This window comes from Nicrophorus vespilloides, unplaced genomic scaffold (assembly GCF_001412225.1).
Source record: "Nicrophorus vespilloides isolate i.1.1-1 unplaced genomic scaffold, Nicve_v1.0, whole genome shotgun sequence".
NCBI lineage: Eukaryota > Metazoa > Arthropoda > Insecta > Coleoptera > Silphidae > Nicrophorus > Nicrophorus vespilloides.
The window spans coordinates 234,860-262,039 of record NW_017095946.1 but is presented as its reverse complement, the minus strand read 5'-3'; the positions used below and the strand labels follow the sequence as shown (position 1 = coordinate 262,039).

The 27,180-nt window shown below is 29.2% G+C and overlaps 9 protein-coding genes and 1 pseudogene across 9 annotated transcripts; 8 read left to right on the top strand and 2 right to left on the bottom strand.

Annotated features, from left to right (window-relative positions):
* The first annotated feature begins 1,397 nt into the window (after positions 1-1,397).
* LOC108568919 (endocuticle structural glycoprotein SgAbd-2-like) lies at positions 1,398-1,877 on the top strand. The gene is made up of 2 exons (XM_017930268.1): positions 1,398-1,409; positions 1,491-1,877. The coding sequence occupies exons 1-2, from the start codon at positions 1,398-1,400 to the stop codon at positions 1,875-1,877; spliced, it is 399 nt and encodes a 132-aa protein (XP_017785757.1).
* Positions 1,878-3,279: 1,402 nt separating this feature from the next.
* On the top strand, positions 3,280-3,778 carry LOC108568918 (endocuticle structural glycoprotein SgAbd-2-like). The gene is made up of 2 exons (XM_017930267.1): positions 3,280-3,291; positions 3,351-3,778. Exons 1-2 carry the CDS (start codon positions 3,280-3,282, stop codon positions 3,741-3,743), a joined length of 405 nt encoding a protein of 134 aa, XP_017785756.1. The 3' UTR covers positions 3,744-3,778.
* A 1,328-nt stretch (positions 3,779-5,106) lies between these two features.
* Positions 5,107-5,583, top strand: LOC108568917 (endocuticle structural glycoprotein SgAbd-2-like). The gene is made up of 2 exons (XM_017930265.1): positions 5,107-5,118; positions 5,191-5,583. The coding sequence occupies exons 1-2, from the start codon at positions 5,107-5,109 to the stop codon at positions 5,581-5,583; spliced, it is 405 nt and encodes a 134-aa protein (XP_017785754.1).
* A 1,012-nt stretch (positions 5,584-6,595) lies between these two features.
* LOC108568916 lies at positions 6,596-7,070 on the top strand (annotated as a pseudogene).
* Positions 7,071-9,163: 2,093 nt separating this feature from the next.
* Positions 9,164-9,689, top strand: LOC108568915 (endocuticle structural glycoprotein SgAbd-2-like). Its single transcript, XM_017930264.1, has 2 exons — positions 9,164-9,175; positions 9,255-9,689. The coding sequence occupies exons 1-2, from the start codon at positions 9,164-9,166 to the stop codon at positions 9,645-9,647; spliced, it is 405 nt and encodes a 134-aa protein (XP_017785753.1). The 3' UTR covers positions 9,648-9,689.
* A 1,306-nt stretch (positions 9,690-10,995) lies between these two features.
* On the top strand, positions 10,996-11,458 carry LOC108568913 (endocuticle structural glycoprotein SgAbd-2-like). Its single transcript, XM_017930263.1, has 2 exons — positions 10,996-11,007; positions 11,081-11,458. The coding sequence occupies exons 1-2, from the start codon at positions 10,996-10,998 to the stop codon at positions 11,456-11,458; spliced, it is 390 nt and encodes a 129-aa protein (XP_017785752.1).
* A 1,987-nt stretch (positions 11,459-13,445) lies between these two features.
* LOC108568940 (larval cuticle protein LCP-17-like) lies at positions 13,446-13,914 on the top strand. Its single transcript, XM_017930291.1, has 2 exons — positions 13,446-13,473; positions 13,537-13,914. The coding sequence occupies exons 1-2, from the start codon at positions 13,462-13,464 to the stop codon at positions 13,912-13,914; spliced, it is 390 nt and encodes a 129-aa protein (XP_017785780.1). The 5' UTR covers positions 13,446-13,461.
* Positions 13,915-15,485: 1,571 nt separating this feature from the next.
* LOC108568936 (endocuticle structural glycoprotein SgAbd-2-like) lies at positions 15,486-16,046 on the top strand. The gene is made up of 2 exons (XM_017930286.1): positions 15,486-15,523; positions 15,596-16,046. The coding sequence occupies exons 1-2, from the start codon at positions 15,512-15,514 to the stop codon at positions 15,986-15,988; spliced, it is 405 nt and encodes a 134-aa protein (XP_017785775.1). The 5' UTR covers positions 15,486-15,511; the 3' UTR covers positions 15,989-16,046.
* A 771-nt stretch (positions 16,047-16,817) lies between these two features.
* Positions 16,818-17,384, bottom strand: LOC108568937 (endocuticle structural glycoprotein SgAbd-2-like). Its single transcript, XM_017930287.1, has 2 exons — positions 17,341-17,384; positions 16,818-17,276 (listed from the first exon to the last, which is right to left on the bottom strand). The coding sequence occupies exons 1-2, from the start codon at positions 17,350-17,352 to the stop codon at positions 16,890-16,892; spliced, it is 399 nt and encodes a 132-aa protein (XP_017785776.1). The 5' UTR covers positions 17,353-17,384; the 3' UTR covers positions 16,818-16,889.
* Positions 17,385-18,237: 853 nt separating this feature from the next.
* On the bottom strand, positions 18,238-18,792 carry LOC108568934 (endocuticle structural glycoprotein SgAbd-2-like). Its single transcript, XM_017930285.1, has 2 exons — positions 18,760-18,792; positions 18,238-18,700 (listed from the first exon to the last, which is right to left on the bottom strand). The coding sequence occupies exons 1-2, from the start codon at positions 18,769-18,771 to the stop codon at positions 18,326-18,328; spliced, it is 387 nt and encodes a 128-aa protein (XP_017785774.1). The 5' UTR covers positions 18,772-18,792; the 3' UTR covers positions 18,238-18,325.
* Positions 18,793-27,180: the final 8,388 nt, after the last annotated feature.

The following is a 27,180-nucleotide window of genomic DNA, read 5'->3' as shown; positions in this document are numbered from 1 at the left end:
CCAACTCCACCACCAGTACCAGCTGCCATCCTCAGGGCTTTGGAATACATCCGTACCCACCCACAAGAACCAGAAAAGAAATTCTAAATTAGTTGATATATTGAATCTACCACTCTACTGATTTTGTAAATAATGTTACATTGTTGAAATTAAATATAAGATTTTCTCTTTATTTCTGACATTTTTATTGGACTGTCCGGAATGTTCGTATCGATTTTTGCTACGTTCCATTGGCGATGTATAAATATATCAGAAATGTTAAAAAAATAATTGACTTGTATACATATTCTGAAACGTACTTTTCAATCTTATTTAAAAATGTTTGTTTGGGATAAAATTATTTGTGTCAGTAAAAATGTCACTAAAGTAATAACTTTGATATATTCTGCTTACAAAATATGCTTTAGCTAAATGAATTGTATGAAAGTAATTTGCTATGTTTAGAGCTAATGAATTCAGCATTAAAGATCTGCTAGTAGTACCCGTACTACACGATACCTTAATTAATAGAGATTTTTTGTAAAATATGACAAATCGCAAGCGATTTTATAAGTATGGATATATAAACCATTACGATATATGAGTTTCACACAATTTAACAGACAAATATCACAATTTCAGCCCTTATGTAATTTTTTTTTTCAACAAAAATTGTGGGTGTTAGACAGAGTTGTATTACTCCACTCAATAATGCATATTCGGATTTCCAATAATAATAATAATTTATTGGCCACACATCAATACAAAAGAAAAAAAGTACATTCTATAAATAAATGATAATAATAAAAACTAAAAAAATATAACAACTCTTAAAATAAATAAATTCTAACATAAAATTAAAAAAAATATTAATAGGCTGGCCAAAGGGCTATCGACCGAGGTTTTTCCGCCCTACCGATATCAATTTATTGGGATATTTGCAAAATTCTATCCATTGCAAATATGTTTAATTTCTACAAAAAAAACAACTGGAAAAGTTTTTAGACGTAAAACCTTATAAATCCTGGACGAGGGAATGTTTAAGTTGCATGAAAAACAAAGAATGTACAGAGCGCAATTGTGTATACATTATTAAAAATTGTTTTACAAACTTTTCTGACAACCTAATAATATTATTTAAAAGTTTATTCATAACCAATGCAAACATTAAGTAAACAATTACTAAATGCAAAAAAAACAGTTACAATTAAATTAGAATATAAAAAATTCACGGTGATAACAAGCTCTGCATTAGACAACTATTTAATAATTTTACAATAAATTTAAACAATATTAAAAAAAAACTACTATTAAGAAAGTCGGTTACCAAATGTTGGTGTGTTTGAGTATAAATAACGTGGAAGATGAGAGGAAGATCATCATTTGATTTGTAAATCTCAGTGCATTCACACACCAAAATGAAGATCGCTGTAAGTATTTTACTTTCTAATGAATTAACAAATATATAATATTATTTCATTTACTAATAAATGACACATTTTTTGTTATAGATTGTTGCATTCGCTTTCTTGGCTGTTGCCTTTGCTGCTCAATCCGATGAGCAAGCTCCAATCGTCTCCCAAGACTCCGAAGTCAACTTCGATGGATCTTACCATCACTCTTATGAAACCGGAAACGGCATCTCAGCCCAAGAACAAGGTGTCTTGAAGAACGCCGGAAGCAAGGACGGTGAAGCCGAAGAAGTCCAAGGATCTTACCAATACACCGCTCCAGATGGTACTCCAGTTAAAGTACAATACGTCGCCAACGAATTCGGTTTCCAACCACAAGGAGACCATCTTCCAGTCGCCCCAACCCCACCACCAGTACCAGCCGCCATCCTCAGGGCTTTGGAATACATCCGTACCCACCCACAAGAACCAGAAAAGAAATTCTAAATTAATTGAATCATTGTACTGATTTTGTAAATAATGTTCCATTGTTGATATTAAATATAAGATTTTCTCTATATATCTGATATTTATCATAATTTTAAAAAGTTTATTTCCATCAAATTCATACATATATTTTTAAAAACATTATTAATTTGCTTCAGTTATTTGAGTTTTACAAATTTATAGTGGTAAAAAACAAATTTTGGTAGTCAAATTGAATCTTTATTGTAACTTCAAATTGCATTTCTCCATGAGAAATGACTCAGGTCGATAGTCTTGTTTCGCAAATTAGAACCAATGGAATGTTTTTTTTTAATATGAATTGTTTATATTAAATAATCGCACGTTTAGAATGAACACAATAATGTTCATTGTTATTTGAATTAATTATTTAAAATTTGTTTATATTTTGCTGAATTTTTATTTAGTTCGGTTAGAAACTTTCAGGCTGTCTCTTCATTAATACAAATTGTACAGTATTTTCACTCTAAATTATATATTTATTAAAGGTACATCATAAACTTAAACAAATTAATAATTAATTAATTATATTTTTTCAGTAGAAATTTTATCATATTATAAAGAAATTTAATTAAATGGATTTTTTATATTATATAATTATTAATTATGTTACAGAATTTGTTTCAATCGTGTTGTAATGAATGCTTATTTCAATTGTTAATTATTTTAGTATTTTTTTTGCTAAGGCTTTCTCAATTTGTGACTACTATAAATTGAAGGTATGAATCAATAAAAGATGGATTATTGAAACTTTCCCCAATTACACAATGGACATTCAAGGCGAATAAGTAGAAAATGACGCGTTGATGCATAACTTCGATGAGAATATAATTAGATTAGATAATAAAATTTATTGGTTCCCAAAATACGGAGGACCGAGGTCTTCTCGTTACGTTAAGATATATTAATATCACGCGCCTAATAGCTGAAGTTTCCTAAGTGCAAATGTCCAAGAAACCCATTAATTTAAATAACGAAACATTAAGCGCTTTAAAGTCAAGGCCAGCATAAATAATTATTCAAAATAATATGCAATACTGAATGTATTCTATTTACACACATTTAATATAAATTGTTTATCAATTTTCAATCTTTTATTACAAGATGAAATAAATTATTAAAAATATGTGAAATTTAGCTGTAAGTGTATTAATATTATACTACAAATTATATTATAATTGAAATAAAATATTGAAAAAATTAATTGTTATTTGAATTTTTAAATACCAACATCTTGCTTTAATTATAAAACAAAAAAAAATTGATGATACGAAACTGCAAAAGCCGGTTCTTTTTATTGTTTACATTTTTGGTATAAATATTGAACGGGATGATACAGAAAGTATCATTTGATTTGTAAAATTCAGTGAATCCTCACATCATCATGAAGGTCGCAGTAAGTCTAGAAGTTCAACATTGCTGATCTTTTGGCTTTAATTATTCACTTTTTCTTAGATTGTAGCATTCGCTTTCTTGGCTGTCGCCTTTGCCGCTCAATCCGATGAGCATGTTCCAATTGTATCTCAAGAATCCGAAGTCAACTTCGATGGATCTTTCCATCATTCTTATGAAACCGGAAACGGAATCTCCGCCCAAGAACAGGGTGTATTGAAGAACGCCGGAAACAAGGAAACCCAAGCTGAAGAAGTCCAAGGATCTTTCGAATACACGGCTCCTGATGGTACCCCAATTAAGGTCCAATACATTGCCAACGAATTCGGTTTCCAACCACAAGGAGATCATCTTCCAGTTGCCCCAACTCCACCACCAGTACCACTTGCCATCGCCAAGGCTTTGGACTTCCTTCGTACCCACCCATACAAACCAGAAGATGAAAAGAAACATTAAGTTTAATTGGATTCTTTTAAAAATGACTGTTTGTAAATAATGTACCATTGAAAATATTAAAAATAATACTTGAATATTTATGTTGTTTTAATAAGTCTTATCTAATTACGAAAGAAACATAACCATTGTTAATGGAAGTAAATTATCGAATCTGATTATGCTTCTTAGCGTTATATATTTATATAATTACTAAAATAATATGTGATATAAAAAAATAATAATTTATAAACTTGGTAACTTATTAATTTTTATCAAAAAAAATATTGAACTGCAATACAAATTTACTTTTTACAATTCAATTTACAGTATTTTCTTGAAAGTCTTTAGTCAATTGATATAATTATAGATAGAAATGTATATATTTTTTAATAATTATTAACACCCATTTCTTCCAATTTCTTGACTACAACGAATCATTTGAACAAATTTAGTTATTGCATTTTTGTAACACTAATATCTGCATTGTTCATAAAACATTCTAGATTGTGTACACTACATGAATATCAAATAACTTCTGACATAATATCAATAGCAAATAATGTTGACAAAATAAAATATTAGCGCCTATTTTTATATGGAATTCCGTGTGAATTTTATAACTGAATTAAATATAATCATTACCAAATTTAATAAATGATCACCAAAAATAATAAATGCTCACTAAGTATCTGGAGTAGCATTACTAAAAAAGTAAAAAATATTAATATAATAAACTTCAATTGACAATGGTACCAAACACATCATTTTAATTTAAAAAATAAAACAAACTATAATTAATGTTCTGTAAAATTGCATTAGTGCTTTGCTATATAGGCAAATGCGGCTTTCAGCTTTCACAGTGTTGTCAATTTTGGAAAATTCATTTCCGTAGTAAAAATAGAGATTGTGCAGCTCCTTAGACGATTTTTAACAGGCAAGTGGCTCTTTGATCCAAAAAGTTGGTATTTATTTATGCAAATTTTATTTCTATAACATTTTGTACCGATCGAACTATTTCTGCCCAAGATAATAATTATGATTTATAAGTAATTTCAATGATGAATAAAATTAATAAATATTGCCATAATTGAGTGTTCATAAAGTAAAAATTAATTAAATGATTGAAATTAGATTACTATTATAGTCACGATCATTATTGTTTTTATTACTATTACGTATTCTTTCATCTGTATAAAAGTGCGTATAAATTAACAGTTTGAAACTGATTTGCAAACATTTTTTGTCTTAGTAACAAAAAAAAGAATTGCATCGCACAATGAAAGCCGGTTGTAGTTTTTTCGGGCGAGTTCGAGTATAAATACGGTAGAAGACGTCGTCGAAATCATCATTTGATTCGTGAAATCCGGTGAATCCTTATATCAACATGAAGGTCGCAGTAAGTATATTACTTTATAAACAATAAAACATACATGGATTCATTAAAACATAAAATTGTCATTTTTTTTAGATTGTAGCTTTCGCTTTCTTGGCTGTTGCCTTCGCTGCTCAATCCGATGAGCAAGCTCCAATCGTCTCCCAAGACTCCGAAGTCAACTTCGATGGATCTTACCATCACTCTTATGAGACCGGAAACGGAATCTCCGCCCAAGAACAAGGTGTATTGAAGAACGCCGGAAGCAAGGACGGTGAAGCCGAAGAAGTCCAAGGATCTTACCAATACACCGCTCCAGATGGTACCCCAGTTAAGGTACAATACGTCGCCAACGAATTCGGTTTCCAACCACAAGGAGACCATCTTCCAGTCGCCCCAACTCCACCACCAGTACCAGCCGCCATCCTTAGGGCTTTGGAATACATCCGTACCCACCCACAACAACCAGAAGTTGGAAAGAAACATTAAATTTCTTAATAACTGATTAAATAAATTGATATGATTTTGAGAAACTGATTTTTCTACAGACTGTGCCATTGTTGATATTAAAAAATAAGTTTAATGAAAACCGTCTTTTTATTACATATATACAAAACAACTTCTAACATGTATAGATTTAGTCAGTTGTTGCAGAGAAGTTCTACAGGAATGTATGTTTTATTGAGATATTACTTAATTATTGATTGAAATTAAACTACTGTAAAATTGCATTAGTGCTTTGCTATATAGGCAAATGCGGCTTTTTAGATAATATATTGCGGCTTTCAGCTTTCACAGTGTTGTCAATTTTGGAAAATTCATATCCGTAGTAAAAATAGCGATTGTGCGGCTCCCTAGACGATTTTTAACAGGCGTGGCTCTTTGATCCAAAAAGTTGGTCGACCCCTGATACTATGAAAATAAATCTGTTGTGCAGCAAAATTCAAAATACATTTCTTATAAACAAACATAATTTCACAGTAGAAAAATTTACTAAATTACAATGAAGAGCACAAACATTGATATTGGCATATTTAACTTACAAATGTATATTTTGGAAATTCTATTTATTTATGAAAATTTTATTTCTATAACCTTTTGTACCGACCGAACTATTTCTGCCCAAGATAATAATTATAATTTATAAGAAATTGCAATGATGATTGAATATTGCCATAATTAACTGTTCATAAAGTAATAATTAATTAAATGTTTAAATTTAACATTGTTTTTAATGTATACTTATTAGATTACTATTATAGTTGAGATCATTATTGTTTTTATTAGTTTAAGCATTCTGTCATCTGTATAAAAATGCGTATAAATTAACAGTTTGAAACTGCTTTGCAAACATTTTTTGTCTCAGTAACAAAAAAAAGAATTGCATCGCACAATGAAAGCCGGTTGTAGTTTTTTCGGGCGAGTTCGAGTATAAATACGGTAGGAGACGTCGTCGAAATCATCATTTGATTCGTGAAATCCGGTGAATACTTATATCAACATGAAGGTCGCAGTAAGTATATTACTTTCTAAACAATAAAACATACATGGATTCATTAAAACATAAAATTGTTATTTTTTTAGATTGTAGCTTTTGCTTTCTTGGCTGTTGCCTTCGCTGCTCAATCCGATGAGCAAGCTCCAATCGTCTCTCAAGACTCCGAAGTCAACTTCGATGGATCTTACCATCACTCTTATGAGACCGGAAACGGAATCTCCGCCCAAGAACAAGGTGTATTGAAGAACGCCGGAAGCAAGGACGGTGAAGCCGAAGAAGTCCAAGGATCTTACCAATACACCGCTCCAGATGGTACCCCAGTTAAGGTACAATACGTCGCCAACGAATTCGGTTTCCAACCACAAGGAGACCATCTTCCAGTTGCCCCAACTCCACCACCAGTACCAGCCGCATCCTTAGGGCTTTGGAATACATCCGTACCCACCCACAACAACCAGAAGTTGGAAAGAAACATTAAATTTCTTAATAACTGATTAAACAAATTGATATGATTTTGAGAAACTGATTTTTCTACAGACTGTGCCATTGTTGATATTAAAAAATAAGTTTAATGAAAATCGTCGTTTTATTACATTTATACAAAACAACTATTAACATGTATAGATTTAGTCAGTTGTTGCGCAGAAGTTCTACATACTACATGATTTGTATGTTTTATTAAGATATTATTTAATTATTGATTGAAAACATATCAGTTACATTCACAGGTTCTTGTTACAATTAAAACTGAAATAGCTATATACAATATGTTACACTATATTATTTCCAGTTAGATAAAACAAATGATTAAAATGTTAACTTAACCCAATAAGAAAATGATCAATTTTCTTTAATAAAACCAAACTTTTCAGTAGGACGTTTATATTGCAAGAAAATTAGATATTTTGAATTACGATGTTATGTCTGTTTTCTATAATTTAATTTGTGGCAAGAAATTTATGAGATAAAATACCAGATCTCACTAAGTATTTTTACTTGCAAATTAATATGTGAATGTGGATACCTATGTGCAAATGTTGTCATATTCATTGATTGAAAAAAAAATGATATTGCTTGAAATATTCAATGGATCCGATGGAATCTGGGATCGATAGCCTTTGTATTATAATTTCAACGGCGCAGAATCTAATTTTCTATGATTTATTAATGGATTAATTAGCATATACAAATGGATAGTTGTTTTTTTTACTAAACGGTTTCGATATCGACATTTTTTTTCATTTAAAATTTGAGATCTATTTGCATAATTATATATTGTCGTTAAAGCAGACGAAACGTTATATAATCAGCTTTATTGAGCGGCGGAAAAAATGTATATATAGAAACGCGGTAATAAATAATAGCGTAATGTAAATAATTTTGAATGGCAATAATTTTCGAAAGTTATATGCAGAGCTTCAATTTTTGATATGGTCGAATGAGTACCGTATAATTTGTTAATTATATAATAAGAATTAATTCGTAATATTTTAACATAGTACAATAAAATGTTTCAAAACGTTTATTTAGCTTGTTTATGATTAATCGTAATATTTTTTCTTTATATCAAGTAATCAAGTAAATATTTTAAATTTAACAATAATAATAATGTTTATTGCATCAGTCATACAAAAAAAAACTTCTACAGAAATAAAAAGAATAAAATAAATATACATAATTTCAAAAAAAAATAACTGATACAAACGCGTATTGACCATAAGTCTTTCTGCCCGGAATTTAAAAAATTTAATAAATAATTTATCCATTTTTTTTTATTATTTTGTATTTATTTAATAATTTAAATTATTACGTACGTATAGAATACATACTTAACCCATTCCAGCCCATTTTTATAATTTTGGTTTTGTTTTATTTAAATCTTTATAAAAGCACTTATTTAATCATAAAAACATCTTACCTGTTTTTTCATAATTCAACATTACCTACTACTAAAAATACATCTAGCTTCAATTAATATTACTTGCTTTTAACAGTTTAAATCGACGAATGACAAAATTGAATTCTAAAATTAATGATTCCATTTGCAATCACAGAGATGGAAAGGGTTAAATTCAAGAATTTTAAACAGTATGTTAAAAATTGTAGAAAGTAATTAAATAAAAAAATTGAAATTTTAAAATTTTAAAATTAAATAATTGTGATTTTTGAAAAATCAAATTATGATAATATACTTTTTGAATAAAAATAATTACATGAAGTAGAAATGACAATATTAGTAATTTTTTATAACGGATAAATTTACTTTTCGTGGTTTGTAATTAATTTTCTACAAAATAAAATAGGTTCATTGATTAATTGAATATTTTTTGTGTTAAATATCCTTGTGTAAATGTTATTTGTAATTTTATTAGGAGTAAGTATTATATCTCATGTGGAAATAGCAGTATTATTAGTATATAAAAAAAGAGGAGATTTATACACACCTTCGCTATTTCATTCAATGTTATGAAAGCCGGTTAGAACTTTCGGCTGAGTTTCGAGTATAAATATTGTGCGAGATCGAAGGAAGATCATCATTTGATTTATAAAATTCAGTGAATCCTCATCAACATGAAGGTCGCCGTAAGTATATTCCTTTCCCAAACCAATAAATTAAATCTGTAGTTTTGTAACGAATCGCCAATGAAATCTTTTTTCGTAGATCGTAGCATTCGCATTCCTCGCCGTCGCCTTCGCCGCTCAATCCGACGAGCAGGCTCCAATCGTCTCTCAAGACTCCGAAGTCAACTTCGATGGATCTTACCATCATTCTTATGAAACCGGAAACGGCATCTCCGCCCAAGAACAAGGTGTATTGAAGAACGCCGGAAGCAAGGACGGTGAAGCCGAAGAAGTCCAAGGATCTTACCAATACACCGCTCCAGATGGTACCCCAGTTAAGGTACAATACGTCGCCAACGAATTCGGTTTCCAACCACAAGGAGATCATCTTCCAGTTGCCCCAACTCCACCACCAGTACCAGCTGCCATCCTCAAGGCTTTGGAATACATCCGCACTCACCCACAACAACCAGAACCAACCAGGAAATTCTAAATTAGCGATAATATTTTAACGATTTAACCTTGATTTATAAAGGCTGTGCCATGATACCTTAAAGAAAACTCTGATTTTTTATTTATTCCTATATTCTTTGGCGATATCAAATGTTTGTTCCGAAAAATATTATTCAAGCCCCTAAAACTTCATAAGGCCTAAGCAAATTTGTATATCGTAGCCCAAAGCCAACTTGTATTTGATGGCATTAGATACATTTTTATTTCAGAAATTAAGCATATCTTAATTTAAGGCTCCATTTGATTTGATACAAAGAAAATCATAGAGCTCTAATCTTTCTTGAATGGCTATGCTATGGAAGTAGTTGGCTTTAGACACCCGTTAGTTTTACTATTTGAGGGCAGAAATATATTTTTATTTGGGTGCAATTTAGATTAGGGCCGCCGGTACCACGTCATCATAGTTCTATAACTAATATAGTAAGTAATTATTAAATAAGTATATATCAACGATAATTTGTTATATACGAGCTTATGAGAGTACTTACAAAACATTTGCTAAAGTAACCATATAGTTGCTTTATGAATATAAATCTATTCGTATATAAACAAAATAATTTGTGAAAATCACAATTTGTCTTAAACCTCTTACTAACTTAACTAATATAAAATTTTCCTTGTTATACAAAATGTTATGTATATTTTTATGATATCATAAATTAAATATTAATTTGACTTATTTTTTTAATTTTATTAATTTCATATCGTTTGAAGCTTATGTATATTAAGTTTTTATATATTACATAATTTAATACTTATTATATTAGTTAGTTAATTAATTAACGTATTATCAAATATTTGTGGATCCATTTCAAGATTTGATACTCTCTTGTTTTAAGTGGGGCCAGACCAGAATCATACAAAATATTCCTAAAAAAAAAAACAAATTAAAACCCAAAATAATTGTAAAAAGTAATTAAAATAACAATTATATAAACTTACTATAAATGTAACATGCCATAAGGCTATCGACCTAGGTTTTTCTGCACGGGAATCATAATTATTATGGTATTCATGAGCAGAATGTAAGTTGCATGAATGAAAAAAATAGTTCAACTAAATAAACTATAAAATATTAAGTTAATATATGTTTAAAAGGTTTTACATTTAACTAATTATTTTATAATTAAAAGTATAAATTATGAGTATAAATGTTATATAAAAAAGTATAATATTCATATGCTAAAACAATAAAAAAAAACAATGAATTATTAAATTTGAAGAAAGTTTTAGAAAGACTTTCGGATGAATTTGGGTATAAATAGATAGAGAGAAGACAGCAGGATCAACATTCGATTTGATTAATCCAGTGTATACTCATCATCAACATGAAACTTCTTGTAAGTATATTGACTATTCCATATATTTCTTCTCGTCAAATAATTATTAATTTTTTCACTATTGTTATTACAGTTGGTATCAGCTTTCATCGCTGTGGCATTCGCAGCACAATCGGAAGAACAGGTAAAAATCGTGTCGCAACATTACGAAATCAATGCGGATGGATCATACAAATACGATTACGAAACCGGAAATGGAATTTCTGCGCAACAGGAAGGTTCTTTGAAGAATGCCGGAAACAAGGAGACTGAAGCCGAAGAGGTCAAAGGATCTTACCAGTACACGGCTCCAGATGGTACCCCAATCAAAATTCAGTATGTTGCCAACGAATTTGGATTCCAGCCAAAAGGTGATCATCTTCCAACCCCACCACCAGTACCTGCCGCCATCCTCAAGGCTCTAGAATACATTCGCACGCATCCAGAAGCTGAAGCTGCAAAGAAATTGTAGAGTTATTAAATGTTAGTTCCGATTGTGCTTAAGATGCATATATTCATTTTGTAAATACTATACCTATGTTGATATTAAATATAAATCGTTTTTATTTTCTTATACATTGTTGTTTTTATCGTAAATGTAGTTCATGGTTCATCAGTACAAAAATTGAAATTTCAATTTGAACAATGCATTTATCAGTATATAACTTTGACCAACATGATTTTTTGTGTTATCAACAAAAATATAAATAGAAATAATATTAATAATAAAAATAATTTATTACTTACATTTTTATTGCAATTTGACTTCAGTATTTAAGCTTAAATTGACTTAATTTGTAAATTTAATAAATATTATATAGTGTCAAAAAAAATATTTTTTTTTTTTAATAAATGATCAATTTCTTTACAAATTGCATTATCTTCTTATGATGCAGTAGTTTTATCATTTTTAGTGTAATTATATTCGATAGATATACTAAAAATAATGAAAGTATTTGAAATAGAAAATCTAGTAAAATCTTTTGCAAAACACATAACATTTTTATCCAGTGGTAGTTTATAGTTTTTGGTATAGTTATATTTTATGAATCTAAGAGAAATAACAAAACTGTATTAAAACGTATATGAAATATCAAATCCAGTAGAAAGTATATTTCACTTCACATTGTATACTTTGAACTTTTGTAGTAAGTTATACAACAATACCTCCCATTATCGGTTTGAAACTGAACAATTGAGAACTTTAAATAAATAGCATTAAAACAAATAAATATATTTTTTTTATGTCGTGTGATTTTATTTAGAATCTCTTCATCAATGTGAAAATTGAGTAATAGTTACGATTATGATGATTTTTAATTTGGCTGTCGTCTTGTAGGTTAACTTCAGTAGTATATTGATGCTCTGCAATTCCACTATTTCCTTTGACTGTGAATCTGCTGCTATCCTTAATTCTTTCATTGTCCATCGACTTGGCTAAAGGTCCATATGCATTAATTTCACTGTCCATCTGTGATGAACGATGGACCTATTGCTTACAAAGGGCCTGGCTTGACCAGGATTTGAACCAGTGACCACTTGCACGTGGGTAGGGCGACTTGATCATTCGGCTATATATAAAAATAATGTTGTGTACTATTTTTTTAGATTATATTTTTATTTTATTCAAGTAAAATTTAGTTTGCTTTGAAATTTTCAAACCGTACTATAGTGAAACTGCATTGATCGAAATCACACTATGAGAGGTATTGTTGTAGTTTAGTAATTAAAAAAAACTATTTTTCAGACCTGTGTGTATTTATAGTTAAATTAGGAAAAAATAACAAAATAATAGAAACTCAAATAGAGATCTTAATAGAATAAACTAATCTAGTAAATAGAAGTACGTAATCTAAAAGTAATGATTGTAATAGACATATTCAGAAGTAGTTATATAAATTGGATTATACTAACGAGATATTTGTATATTGTATGTATATTGATTTGTTATATTATTATTGTAAATGTTAATTAACAATATTTACCACCAAAAATGTCAAGGCATGAAACGTTTTCTAAAAAATTAAAGAAAATACTTTATTAGGTTGAGAAATACTTGAACAGGTAATACTTAAATCATCATTACATAATAATTGAAACAGTTATTGCATTGCAAAAGGCCAATGATTTATACTAATCAAATGTTAAGTAATTTCAATGAATATTATATTAAAAAATAACTTGAAAATGAGTGTTAAATAAGTAAAGATATAAAAAAAACTAATAAACTGATTAAAACGTTGTTGAAGAATAGTTTATTATTATACAATGATTACTTTTATGTAACTATAAAAACAATATATATAAATGTATTATAGTACTATTATAATTTCTTTTCTTATAAAAAAAATCTGAATTATTAATTGTGATGAAAGTTATTCCGAAAAACTTTCGGATTCGTATGGGTATAAATACTAAGACACGATTATGCTAAATCATCATTCGATTTACAGAATCCAGTGTACAATCATCAACATGAAATCTTTCGTAAGTGAATCGTATTCTAAATGCTAATTAAGTGCTAATTAATGTTATTTCTTTATTCTACAGATTGTCGTCCTCGCTTTTGTGGCCGTTGCCTGTGCAGTCAAATCCGACGAAGAAGCCAAAATCATCACCCAGAATTACGAAATCAATGCCGATGGATCCTACAAATATGATTACGAAACTGGAAACGGAATCTCTGCACAGGAAAGCGGTGTGTTGAAAAACGCAGGAAACAAGGATACGGAAGCTTTCGAAGTTAAGGGCTCTTACCAATACACTGCCACTGATGGTAAACCAATCAAAATCGAGTATGTAGCCAACGAATTGGGATACCAACCAAAGGGTGACCATTTGCCAACTCCACCACCTGTACCAGCCGCAATCCTCAAGGCTTTGGAATACATTCGTGCCCATCCACAACCGGAAGAAAAGAAATTCTAAATTTAATCGTTTGATCATTTGAAAAATCATTCATGCATTCTGTACATGTGCCATTAGATATAATAAATAGACATATTTTTTGTTAATTAATGATTATGTTTTCATTTACCAATTTTTTACTATTTTTTTTTGTTTGAAATTTTATTTTAGTTTTTTGGTAAACTTTCCCAATGGAAGTTTCACCAGTCTTTACAAATTTGTATTTTAATGCGACGCTGTTTCCGCTAGAGAGGTTTTTTTTTAGAGAAAAGTACTGTTTGTATCTACTGCCTTTCTAGTGTTAACACTGTCAATGTATCCATCGACTTTGTTGGATGTCTAAATGATCTTCATGTGACTATTCATTGATAATAGAGAAAGCTTACAAGGGGTCTAACATAATTGAGATTGAACCCTTGCTCATAACATGCTAACCGTTGCTCTATTTAACCCCAAATAAAAATATAAATAATCAAATTTAATTCATTGTTAAATGCAAATATAATTGTTATTAATTATTAAAAAAGAAATTACTACATATTTTCGATCTGCTTAGTAGCAAATATAATAAATAATATAATAACAATCAAATTAAATTTGTTCAATAATGTTTCACATCCGCATAGTTTCCAGTTTTGGAATATATGTAAATGTTACCTTATTAACATTTTTGTCTGGTATTTTTTTTAATAGGGTTATTCAACTTATTTTATTATAAGAAAAAAAATCTTATGTAAAAAGTAAAATCTGAGAAGATGGGTTTTCGGTAGAAATTTGATACAAACTTCACGTTTTTTTGCAAGAAATGGAAAATATGTAAATAAAAACGTGTCTCATTTGTAAAATGTTATAACGGTACTTTATATAACGATCATCAATGTTGATTAAGCATGAGATTAAAAAATATACAAAAATATATATTAATATTTTCAAAAATATTAATATCTAAATGAATATGAAAAATATATCAATAATTAATATATCTATCAATAAATGTTGTTTGTCAATTATCAAATGAATAAAAAAAATCTAAATTGTTTTGAATGAAACTTTAGTCTAGTTTTTATTTATTTTTTCAATTACTATATTGAATACAAATAAGTATAAATTTAACAAAAAACAATCTGTTAAATAGCTACAAAATTTATTATTATATTGTTTTTTATATTACATGTTTTCAATTTCTTAAAATAATAATAACAATATTTGTTGCAATAAATATACAATTAAATAAACAATACAACCAAAAATAGATATAAAAAGGTAAACAAATTTAGGTCGCTGGTCCATATTATGATATTAAAAATGTGTACTTATGTTTTTTAATAGTACATTTTTTGGTTTCTTTTGTTCTTTGTTTTAGGTTTAAATAAATTTGTAATCGTATTATAAATAGGTAAAGAGGATATTTTTCTTAATTGATGATTAAGTAATTTTTATATTTCTAAAAGTAATTTCTGATATATTCATAATCTCCTATATATGTATACAAAAATGAATTATTAAATATTATGAAAGCTATGTGGAAAAACTTTCGGTTGGAATCGGGTATAAATAGTGTGAGAGAAGTAAGTGGGATCATCATTCGATTTGCACAATCCGGTGAAGACTAATCAACATGAAGGTTCTTGTAAGTACAGCTATTTCTTAACATAAACTACAAATTTATTCGAATTATCAATATTTTTTCTCTCTCATTCAGATTGTTGCGTTCGCTTTCTTGGCTGTTGCCTTCGCCGCTCAATCCGACGAGCAGGCTACAATCCTTTCCCAAAATGCCGAAATCAACCCAGATGGCTCCTACAAGTACGATTACCAAACCAGCAACGGAATTGCCGCCCAAGAACAAGGTGTCTTGAAGAACGCCGGAAGCAAGGATGGTGAATCCGAGGAAGTCCAAGGATCTTACCAATACACCGCTCCAGATGGTACCCCAGTCAAGATCCAATACGTTGCCAACGAGTTCGGTTTCCAACCACAAGGAGATCTTCTGCCGGTCGGCCCAACCCCACCACCAGTACCAGCTGCCATCCTCAAGGCTCTGGAATGGATCCGCACCCATCCTCAACCACAAGAACCAACCAGGAAATTCTAAGAAATGTGATATCTGTGAACTAATTTGAATCCACTACACTCTTCCATTATGTACATATTGTGCCATTTTTTTATATAAATAAAACAATTTTTAAATTTTAACACAATCAGATTTTATTTATAAGTACAGTGGAAAGATCATAATTAATTGTAAAAAAAATGACTCGCTTAACGAGCGACGTTTCGCATAACGAGTGACGATGAGAAGAGAAGTCCCGGATTTCGCACATGCTACATCATTTTTAAAACTTGTGTACATATATTATGTGCATTTTTGAATATGTTTCACTATACGAGTAAAAATCCGGAAATTTTGGAACGAATTAAACTCGAGGTTCCATTGTATACAAGTATTTAATTTATATCTTGAAATGAATTTTAGAAGAAATTTCATAAACATTGAAAGAATTTAATGAGCACAATTAATGTTAGTAAAATTAATTGCACATTAGAAGAATTTTTATCCAAGGAAATGTCAAATTAAAATCCAATTATGAAAAGTTTGATATGCAAAAGCAGAATTTTATAATTGAAGAAATTTGATAAAAAAATGTAAAGAACGAACTACTAAAATCATTCTAATTAACTCATTATATTATAATTACCTAATGTATGCAATTATCAAAATATAGATTAACGTAATAAATAATTGTAATCATTGGTTATACTAACTATTTGTAAAAATTGTTATAATATTGCTGATTATTATTGCTTTATGTATTTTTTATTAGAAGGAAATTATTAATTTGGTAATTAAAGTAAATATAGATAGGTTGTTGTAAAAAGAATATTTATTGCAAATTAACAATAATATGCTAATAATGGCACGGCATTTATAAAATGAACGAGTGTAGTTTCAAAATAGTTATGTATCCAAAATCGGAGCATATATGGCAGTCTTCTTAGAATTTCTTTTCTGGTTCTTGTGGGTGGGTACGGATGTATTCCAAAGCCCTGAGGATGGCAGCTGGTACTGGTGGTGGAGTTGGGGCAACTGGAAGATGGTCTCCTTGTGGTTGGAAACCGAATTCGTTGGCGACGTATTGTACCTTAACTGGAGTACCATCTGGAGCGGTGTATTGGTAAGATCCTTGGACTTCTTCGGCTTCACCATCCTTGCTTCCGGCGTTCTTCAACACACCTTGTTCTTGGGCGGAGATTCCGTTTCCGGTCTCATAAGAGTGATGGTAAGATCCATCAAAGTTGACTTCAGAGTCTTGGGAGACGATTGGAGCTTGCTCATCGGATTGGGCGGCGAAGGCGACGGCCAGGAAAGCGAAGGCTACAATCTAATTTAAATAAAGTATTTACATTAATATTTGAAATTGCAGAATACTTGATGATGCCACTTACTGCTACTTTCATTTTTGATGCTACTTTATCGAACTTGAGATTTAGTATGCCTCTTACCGATCTGCGACTTCTATTTATACTTCGAATTTTTTGGGACTTCTACAACAAACTCGCTTTTATTCAGGGACTCTTGTCGTCAAGGACTCACACAAGAAAGATTAATTGGAACCAGACTAAACCATAATCTAATTCATTTTAATCTCTTATACGACACATACTAACTAATTTATTGACACATTTGTTGTTCTATTTTTTTAATAAGTTCACGTTTTTTATTAACTGATTTGAAGAATACTTATATATTGGTCGGTTTATTCTATTAAAATATTTATTTATTTTATTAATATTTTTAGCGTAATTTTCTATATTTATATGTATGTTTAATTATTGAAATGAATGTTATTATTATTTATGAGAAAAGTAACCCGGATTGATTACTAATTACAATACATAGAAATCTATTCGCAACAATTAGAAAATATCATGAAGATTAAATGGTTACTACTGGTAAATTAATAAAAATAAAAGGTTTCTGTATGTAAATATATGAAATATGTATAATATTCTTTATTACTACAAAAAAAGAAAACTAAACATTTTTCTTACAATAATTATTTAAAAAAAAATCACTTCTGCCCAAAATATGTATATTTTACAATACATTTTATTATATTATCTAATTTTTCTGTTTATATTTTTATTTTTCTCTTGATGTTATATGCTTTATTGATGAAAATACTTAGTATTGTAGAAAGAGAACTCATAGAAGAAGGATTGAATAATAATAATTATATAAATTCATTGTGTTTTATAATAAAAATTATATATATTTAATGATTAAACAATGGCACAACACTAGAGCATATGTGTATGTGTTCTTAAACAATAAAAGTGTGTCCCAAACATGCATACAGTTAAAACAGTGAGAAAACAATGATTGGTGGCAAATATTCAAAAACGAAAATAAAAACGTGGACAGTCTATTTTACAATTTCTGCTGCGGTTGCGGATGAGCTGCGATCCAGTCCAAAGCTTTGAGGATGGCTGATGGAATTGGAGGCGGTGTGGGAGCAACTGGGAGATGGGCACCCTGCGGTTGGAAACCATTCTCGTTGGAAATGTACTGCAGATTAATGGGAGTGCCATCCGGAGCCGTGTACTGATAAGATCCTTGAACCTCGGCGGTTTCCGCATCTTTGTTTCCAGCGTTCTTAATCACGCCTTGCTCCTGAGCCCTAATGCCGTTCCCCGTTTCGTACGAATGCTGGAACGTCCCATCGAAATCCACCTGCGAATCCTGCGCCAGGATCGGGATCTGATCGGCGGCGAAGGCGACTGCCAACAAAGAGAATGCGACGATCTGGAGCAAAACGTATTCCAATGTAGAACTATGAATGGAATAATGCAATTTGTACTTACTGCTACTTTCATGATGGTAATTCACTGCACTCGTGATTCAATATGATACTCAACTACCTTCCCTACCTTATATATACACACATACACCGAAGATCTTCCCCCGAAAGATTTAACTTTTATGCAATGTACACCTTGTAATACACTATTTATCTTATTGAATTTACATACGTTGTTATTCACTAAGTCGATTCCATTTATTCATATATATTGTATTAATATTTATAAATTGCGTTAGGCGGAAATCCAAAAATTTGAGAATTTTGCTATTAAAATAGACATTTACTTTTATCGTTTCTGTTGAAATTTCTAATTAACAATAGCATTAAATGCACCTACGTAAGAAACGTGTAAGTTCGAAAATGTTTCTCAATTCATTTAAAATACTATTTCATTGTAAACTCAATTATACAACAAAGTAAATTTTTTCTAATAAAAAAAATCGAAATATATTGTAAATAATCTAACTAGAATATCAGTAATAACAGAATTGGTAACACTATTAGTAGTAGTACAAATCTAAGTAGTTTATAGGTTTAGATGATCTAGGATGGTTTAGATCAGTGGTTTTTAAACTTGATATTACTAAGCCTCCCTTAAAAATATTTAAATATTTGGCGCCTCTTAATTTCATAAAATAGATAAAACTTTAGCAGACATTTCGAAAATTGTTCACTGTAACTAATAATCGCGCCTTCCCTTAGACAAGTCCGCGATTCCCTAGGCAGGTGCGCCTCACAGTTTGGAAAACGCTGGTTTAGATATTAAGATATAAATAGTTAATTTAAATTTTTGTAGTTATTAGAGTAATTTTTAAAACACTGTATCTTGTAAAATGTATCTTTTATAATTAAGTAGTTGCAGTAGTGGTAACAGTAGTAGCATAAATTGTAGCAAAAGTCGTAATAGTAGCAGTAGAACTAGTACTAGCAGTAGTAATATAGAAGCAGCAGTGGTGGCAGTATTAGTAGCAGCAGTAGTAACAGCAGAAGTAGTAACATTTGAAAATGAACGTCAAACATCCATAATAAAAATATTAATTTGAGATATTTATATTTGTGTATGATTTATAACGTAATTATCAATGATTAAGTGTAAATTAGTAAAAAATTTAAATTGTTTTCACTTGTAGCTTTAATTACTTTATAGTATTACTATAAAGTAATTAGTTTTTATAAATTAATAAGTTATTTCTAAATATAGAGTTTAATTACATAACCTTGATAGATGATATGATAATTAATATGATCATTAGATCTTAGATTAAAAGTCTATGATTTATTTAGTTTACATATATTATTATCGAGAATTACATAGATTTTCTGAGATGGAATTAAAATATGCAGACATAATGTTTATTTAATTGGTCAGCAATTGTATGGATTGCGCACATGAAGTAGTTTAAACTAATAGATTTATATTAAAATTGAATATGAAAAGTGCACATGTAACAAATAACAATAATGCCATTAATTATCGAGTATATAATGAACGGTTTGGCATTGCGGATCGAAGAAGAAACAAATAAACAAACAAATAAAAAAAAAATGAACTGGATTTATTCCATCGTTGAGTTCTCCGTTGTTCGAGAAGCTCCGATATCTTGGGAAAAAATCTATTGGAATGTACGACGTTACATAAGCGTGCGTAACAAAGAGCGAGAAGACCACATCATGATGATCATCGGCACCATCCATGGCCTCTGTGACATTTAGAAACGTTTAGAATGTTGCCACATGTAAAAACGGGGGGTCAGATTTTACGAGCAATTCGCAGAAGAAAAGTTAATTACTTTTGAAAAGAATCAAATATACTAAAACAATCCGCACTAAAACAATGTAATGAAAGAAACACGAATTATTTTTTTTACACAATTTTGTTTACACTCAATACTTATGTTTTCTATTATTAAATTATCCAATTTATTTGGACATTGGGAAATATTGAAAGTAAAAGTGTACAAAAAATCGATTGGAATTTACACACAAATAAACGCTTTAATTTAATTAATTAAACGTTGCGTGTCTATATATTTTTTATTTTATAGATTTTTACAAGAGTTAAGCAATGTACCTCAGGGATATTTCTTAAACTGGGAAAAATAAATTGTTTCGTAGATAGAAACTAACATAATACAAATACTCATACAACATTTTATTAATGATATTCAAATAACTTTCTTTATGTTTATTTGCTACCTAATTGATTATTTATTAATTACAAAAATTTCTATATTTTTTTCTCTTAATTTAATTTAAATGAAAACTAAATAAACGTTATTTTTATGCAAGAATCCGAAGGTGTAGATTATTTTTTTCCTTCATTCCGCGAAGCGTAGAAAAAAAACGTGTGCATGTAAAATGTCGAAGTTTTATATGTAAATAATTTATTATCATCTTAAACAAACTGTTTAGGTCAATGAAAAATGCTCAAGGAGTGGCGGACGGTTCGTGAATGTTGCGGATGGGATGGGAATTATATAAAAAGGCAGGAGAGTCGTGCTATTCGCCGCATTTGATCTTTACCATCGAGTCAAAAAACGTTCCGCAAAAGAGATGTTTCAGGTATCTCTGTTTTGTCTGTCTATGTTGTAGAACAACGTCGCTTCGAATTTGGAAATAATTAATGTAATGCAAATTACATGAAATCCAATAGAACACATGTTGCAAACTTGTTTATATAAGCGTCGTGACATTTGAGTTAGCGTGATAGAATCTTGATTTTTGGTGGTTTTATTCACGAAGAAGCAATAGAAGTGAAATTTAATGTTGCTTTTATGGTTTTGTTAAAATCTAAATATTTACTATAAATAGATATTCTTGTAATTTATGAATACTTAAGTAGTTAAAATATTTTCTATTGAATAAACATAGGAAGTCTCAATGCTTAGCTTTAAGCGAGGGATTACAAACAAGTGATCACGCAATAATTCGACGTGGATTATACGCTTAATTTATGAAGATTTACATAGTTATGGCATAATTACCATATTGATCCAATGCGAATAATGAATACTAATTTGAAATATGATCAAAGTATTTTATTTTATCTGAATTTATCCTTTGGATAAAATCAAATAATTTGCATAGATTTTCATGTTTCTCATGTAATGTTGCATCCGCACTGTGCGTGTTTTGAGACATATAAATGTGACATAAATTTATCAATTAATACCCACTTCGTATTAAATTAATATATCTCAGTTTATAGTCTTCATATTTACGTCTCTTGTTATGTATAGCGTAGATTAAATATAACATTAATAAAACCAACATACATTTTCTTAATAAAATAATATTTTAAGGGCAATAGCCCCTAGCAGCAGTTTAATTTAATTTCTATTATATTATTGTATTGAGTTTATATTTTGGTAATTTATTGTTACAACAAATATTACTATTTTTTTTAATGTTTGCGGTCTAGTCTAAATGGATCAGAACTATGTTATAAATGTAAAAGAATAACAATATTGGATTAAATAATTTAATTGTGTGAGTATTTTGTTAACTACTATAATCTTAAATCTCAGAATTAGTGTTTCTATTCATTAGAAGATGTCACACTTAACAAAACCTGATTATTTTTTTAAATTATATAATAGATTGTCGGTTTGTTGTTTGTATTGTTGCATACAATAAATATAAGTTTAGATCGCCATCTGTTAGAGAATGGCATATTTCTTAATGATAATTACTAATAATCGAAAAAAAAAATCAATACGAAGATAAATCTAACTGAAAGTCGAATAAAATAAAAATAATTCAATATTAAGTTATCTAGACTTACATAATTTAGTATAAAATTATTATAGTTTAATAAAAATTATAATAAATTTTATTGTAATAGTTACATAAAAACAAACATTTTGATACAATAATAATGAAACTACAAATAAAAGAAGATCATCTGCTTCTGTCTTATTATTGTTTGCAAATTGTTCTCATATAACTTTTTTTTTACACATATTTACAATTATTTTGAAGAATTTCATAATAAAAATTGTGTCGTAGAAAATGATTAGGTTGTACCGGAACTAGTCGGAAAGTTTACTGAAGTCCTTGAACTGTTTGGGTTGGTCTGAGGATTCTAGAAGAAACATCAATTCAAATGAAAACGAAATTTAAATTAAATAATTGTTTGATGGACCAAAAAAAATCAATAGGTCATATTATTTGATCAATAAATATGTTAAAATGAATATATTATAATTGTTTGAAATAAAGAGAATTTATTGGACATTTAAATATTTCTTAAATTCTTGTTTAATAATGATTATATTTTTTTTATTTTATAATTATTTTTTGGGTCATTTGCTACAATTCAATTTAGTTTTATTTTTATTATGTTATTTTGTTAAGTTTGTATTATGGTTGTTGCAATAAATATTACTATTTATGTATTTTTTATATGTAATTGTTAGAAAATTTCAATTTGAGCTTCGTCGAATTCAGTTATTTATATATTGTAAAAGAAATGAAACTCGCTAATTAATTAAGTTTTGTTTTATTAAAATATATTTATGGAGGTCTAATTCTCTAGTAGATGGGAAACTCAATAGTATCTCTTTATAATATTTTATTAATAAATGAATGGTATTAACTAGTAAATAGAATTTTTATGATTCATCTGATCAGATTTATGGAAGCAATTTCTCAGTTTGAAAGTTTGCATTTTCATATTGAAATGCCATCTGCGGTTGGTTGTAGGTGTGCAGGATATAAAAATAACTCGACGATTGAATGCATTTCGGCAAAGTCCGTTTTAATTGCCTCCGTTTGCAATTTGCGATGCACACGAAGATCTCTCAGACGTTTTTCGCTGCGAGCAATAAACGGCGATTATGCACTTTTTTTAATAATCATTCCTGCACGACTTTAAATACCACTAAATTGTATGTATTTCTCTGGGGCAGCATTTGATCTTCTGTACGTGAAGGACATCTCGGCACCTTCTTCCTCGTCATCACTCAAAAGCAAGAACAATGATACACACACATACATAAATTGAAAGAATGCAACAATGCAATAATAAAATCATTGAGTTGTTTTTGGTACGAAACAAACATGAGGATTATTCGTTTGATCGATATTTACAAGGCAATAGGAAAACCATCTGGAATAGTGTTAGCTAGTAAAGAGAAGGAATCTTAATGAATTGAATAGTAATTATGAAGCGGATTCAATAATCCTCTCCTGGAGCGTATTTGAATGCAAATTAAACACCGTCGCGTATGCAAATGAGCGAACCACATTGTCAATTACCCATTTACTTTATTTAGTAATAATAATATTGGATTTTTTTTCGCTCGTTTCCAAATGCCAATACGAGTAAAAGGGAGACGGTACATCTTATATCGTTTGATATATTGCATAATCTGTGCGCATCTGAGGCATTTAATCTCGCCAACTGGCGTTCTTATACAATTTTATTGTTCTTTCCTTCTTACCATCTTATAATTACTAATTATTCAAATATATTTATTACTTATTATTACCACGTTACTATTGCATAATACAATTGCACAACTTTGCCTGGATTAAACAACATATTTATCGTTCGCTGTTGTTTATTAGTTAAGAAAACTTTACATTTTCTCAATATTCATATTAAATGCTTTAATTCAATGGTTTTCAAATGTCATGTATCTTCTAATTTTCATAACTCTTTAACTTTGTCAATAATTATTTAAAATCGTTGTTTTGAAGAACTTCAATGTTATGATTTTTTCCTATTGTCATTTAAAAAATATACATCAACAATGATAGAAGAGTGATTAACCAGCATAAACCACATTGAAAGCTAAATTTTGTCAAAATAGTTCACGCTATCATTTGGTGGGATTAAAAAGGTGTTGTGTATTTCGAGCTATATCCAAAGAATTAAATGATCAATTCAGATATTTAGTGTCAACAACTAATGAAACTGAAGGAATCATCAAAGAAAAAATGGTCAGAATTGGCATATTGTATTCAACTAAAACAATTCAAATCCTAACATATCTTTGGTAACTCGTGCAAAAAATATTCGATCTTGATTGGAAAGTAATGTCGCATCGCCCATATACCATATAGCCTTGACCTTGCACCATTAGAATACCATTTATTTTGAAGTTTGCAAAAGTCTTTGAATGGTAAAACTTTCACTAATTATGATGACCTGAAATCGGACTTGGTTCAGTTTTTTGCTTATAAGAACCAGAAGTTCTATGAGCACTGAATCAGGAAGTTGCCAGAAAGGTAGCAAAAGGACAAAATGGAAAATTTATAATTGATAAAAGTTCATTCTTTGTATACAAAAATAAAGTATAATTTCACAATAAAAAATCTTGTTTCCTACGGGTTGCAGTCTACAGTTTGGAAAACTCTGCTTTACTTGAAATAATAATGAAATAATACGTACAGTTATTATATAGAAGAACAATTTACTTTGTTTCCATATTGTTAAAATATTGGGTTAGGAACGAACATGACATTAAAGATTTTTCAAATATTAATAACAGAAACATGTGAAACTTGAAGAACAATAGCCATCAACCTATAATTTAAACTACATTCAAACTCACTAGTAGTAAAAATATAAAAAACACAGAAGTTAAGATTTTCTTTGTTTAGTTGTAATCAATTATTTAAAATTATTGTTTTTGTAATATTAGATTTATTTATACAATTCGTTTAATAAATATTAATTTTATTAGCATTAAAATAATTCATAAAATAAATTAATCTAATTCTATAAATAATTTTAGACAGCTTTTCTTATATAACTTATTTTTTATGAGATCAAAGAAAGCGCATCTTGCATTTTTTATGCATCTTCAATTGTTGATTAAGTGTCTGGAAATATTTCTCGTGACGTGTTTCTTGAAATTCCCAACGTGTTTTATGGCATGAATCATGATTTCCTGCTTGTGAACTTAAGCTAAGTATGTGATAAATTACTCTATTGGAAAGAATGAACAATTGTATTTTATCGGAAACATATGTCTAATTATTTAATTTACTTCATAAATTGAAAGTTATAAAATAATCAATAAATGGAATAGTGCAGTTCTGCTAATAACCTACATAAAAATAAAGAGCACAAAAGAAACTTGTCTGGATAAAGGGTAAAAAATGATCAATTATGTTTAAAATAATAATTTTGTGTACCAATTTTTTAAAATGTATTATTATTTAATTAAAACATTAATAAAACTATTTTTTTCTTTATTTTTTTCAATTGAAATAGTAAATATTATAATATGACTTTAAATATCTAGTATATATTCCTATAATACAGGCATAATACAATTGTCAAAAAAAATGTAAGGTAGAATATGAATGTTAGGATGTGCACACGATTCTGAATTATTCTTATATAAATAATTATTAATGACTTCGGTAAAATCTTATATAATTACTCTGATTTTCATTCAAAGCAAATATATATTTCGCCTTTTTATGAGACATTTATAATCTAAAATTAACATTAACTGTCAAAGATGTGTAACACTTATACTGAATAAAATAATTACAAATTGTGCGTATTATACACGAAATTAGCTATATTTTCAAATAAAGCTGTCAATTTTGTTTCATTATGATCAAAATTTATGGCTTCCAATTACTAACGAAAAAGATCGTGCGAACTTTTGATACGCATGACCTTATTTCTTAAACAAGTTACCTTATACAAGATGCTCGGTAATTAACGCACAATACGCATTTAAAATTATATGGACAATAAACGTCTTTGTTTAGTTTTGGCTTAAAATTATGAAACATTGCTTTCACAGAAATTTTGCAGTATTTACTTTAATTTTTAAATTTCTTTTAATTAGGAATAAACATTTTTCTTTGTTTTATCAATGATTGGACTCTTCTTCATTGACGGTCAATTTGCGGTAACGAGAATAAACCATAAAGTTCAAATGGCATTCATGTGAGATCATTCCATAATAGAATTATTGCGAAATCGAACGGTTCAGGCATAAATTATGTAGAGTTATTCGCACGCGGTGCAAGATTCCACCCATCTCGCGGGGTGCGGTCTACAAATCATGTCGCCAAATCAAAAACACAAGTCGGGGCTTTTCCACTTACAACCACACCAATCATTACTTCTTCGGAAGTGAAGCGATCGTCGGAATATCAAAGCGCCCGCACTTACATAAACAATTTGACCTATACCAACTTTTACGTTCGTTGGTTACCTAACGTCATTTTCGTCAAATGCACAGTATTATCCTCAATAAAATAATTTACACGAAGAACGATAAGAGAGAAAGAGAAAAATTACTTGAATGTGCCCGAAACATTTAATTACAAATATTCCTCCCACCTTTCATAAATCGATGATGAAATCGATGCGATGTTGCAATTCTCCAATTCATTTTCACTGAAAAATAAAAAAAAATAGGGAATCACCCACATATCATTTATCATT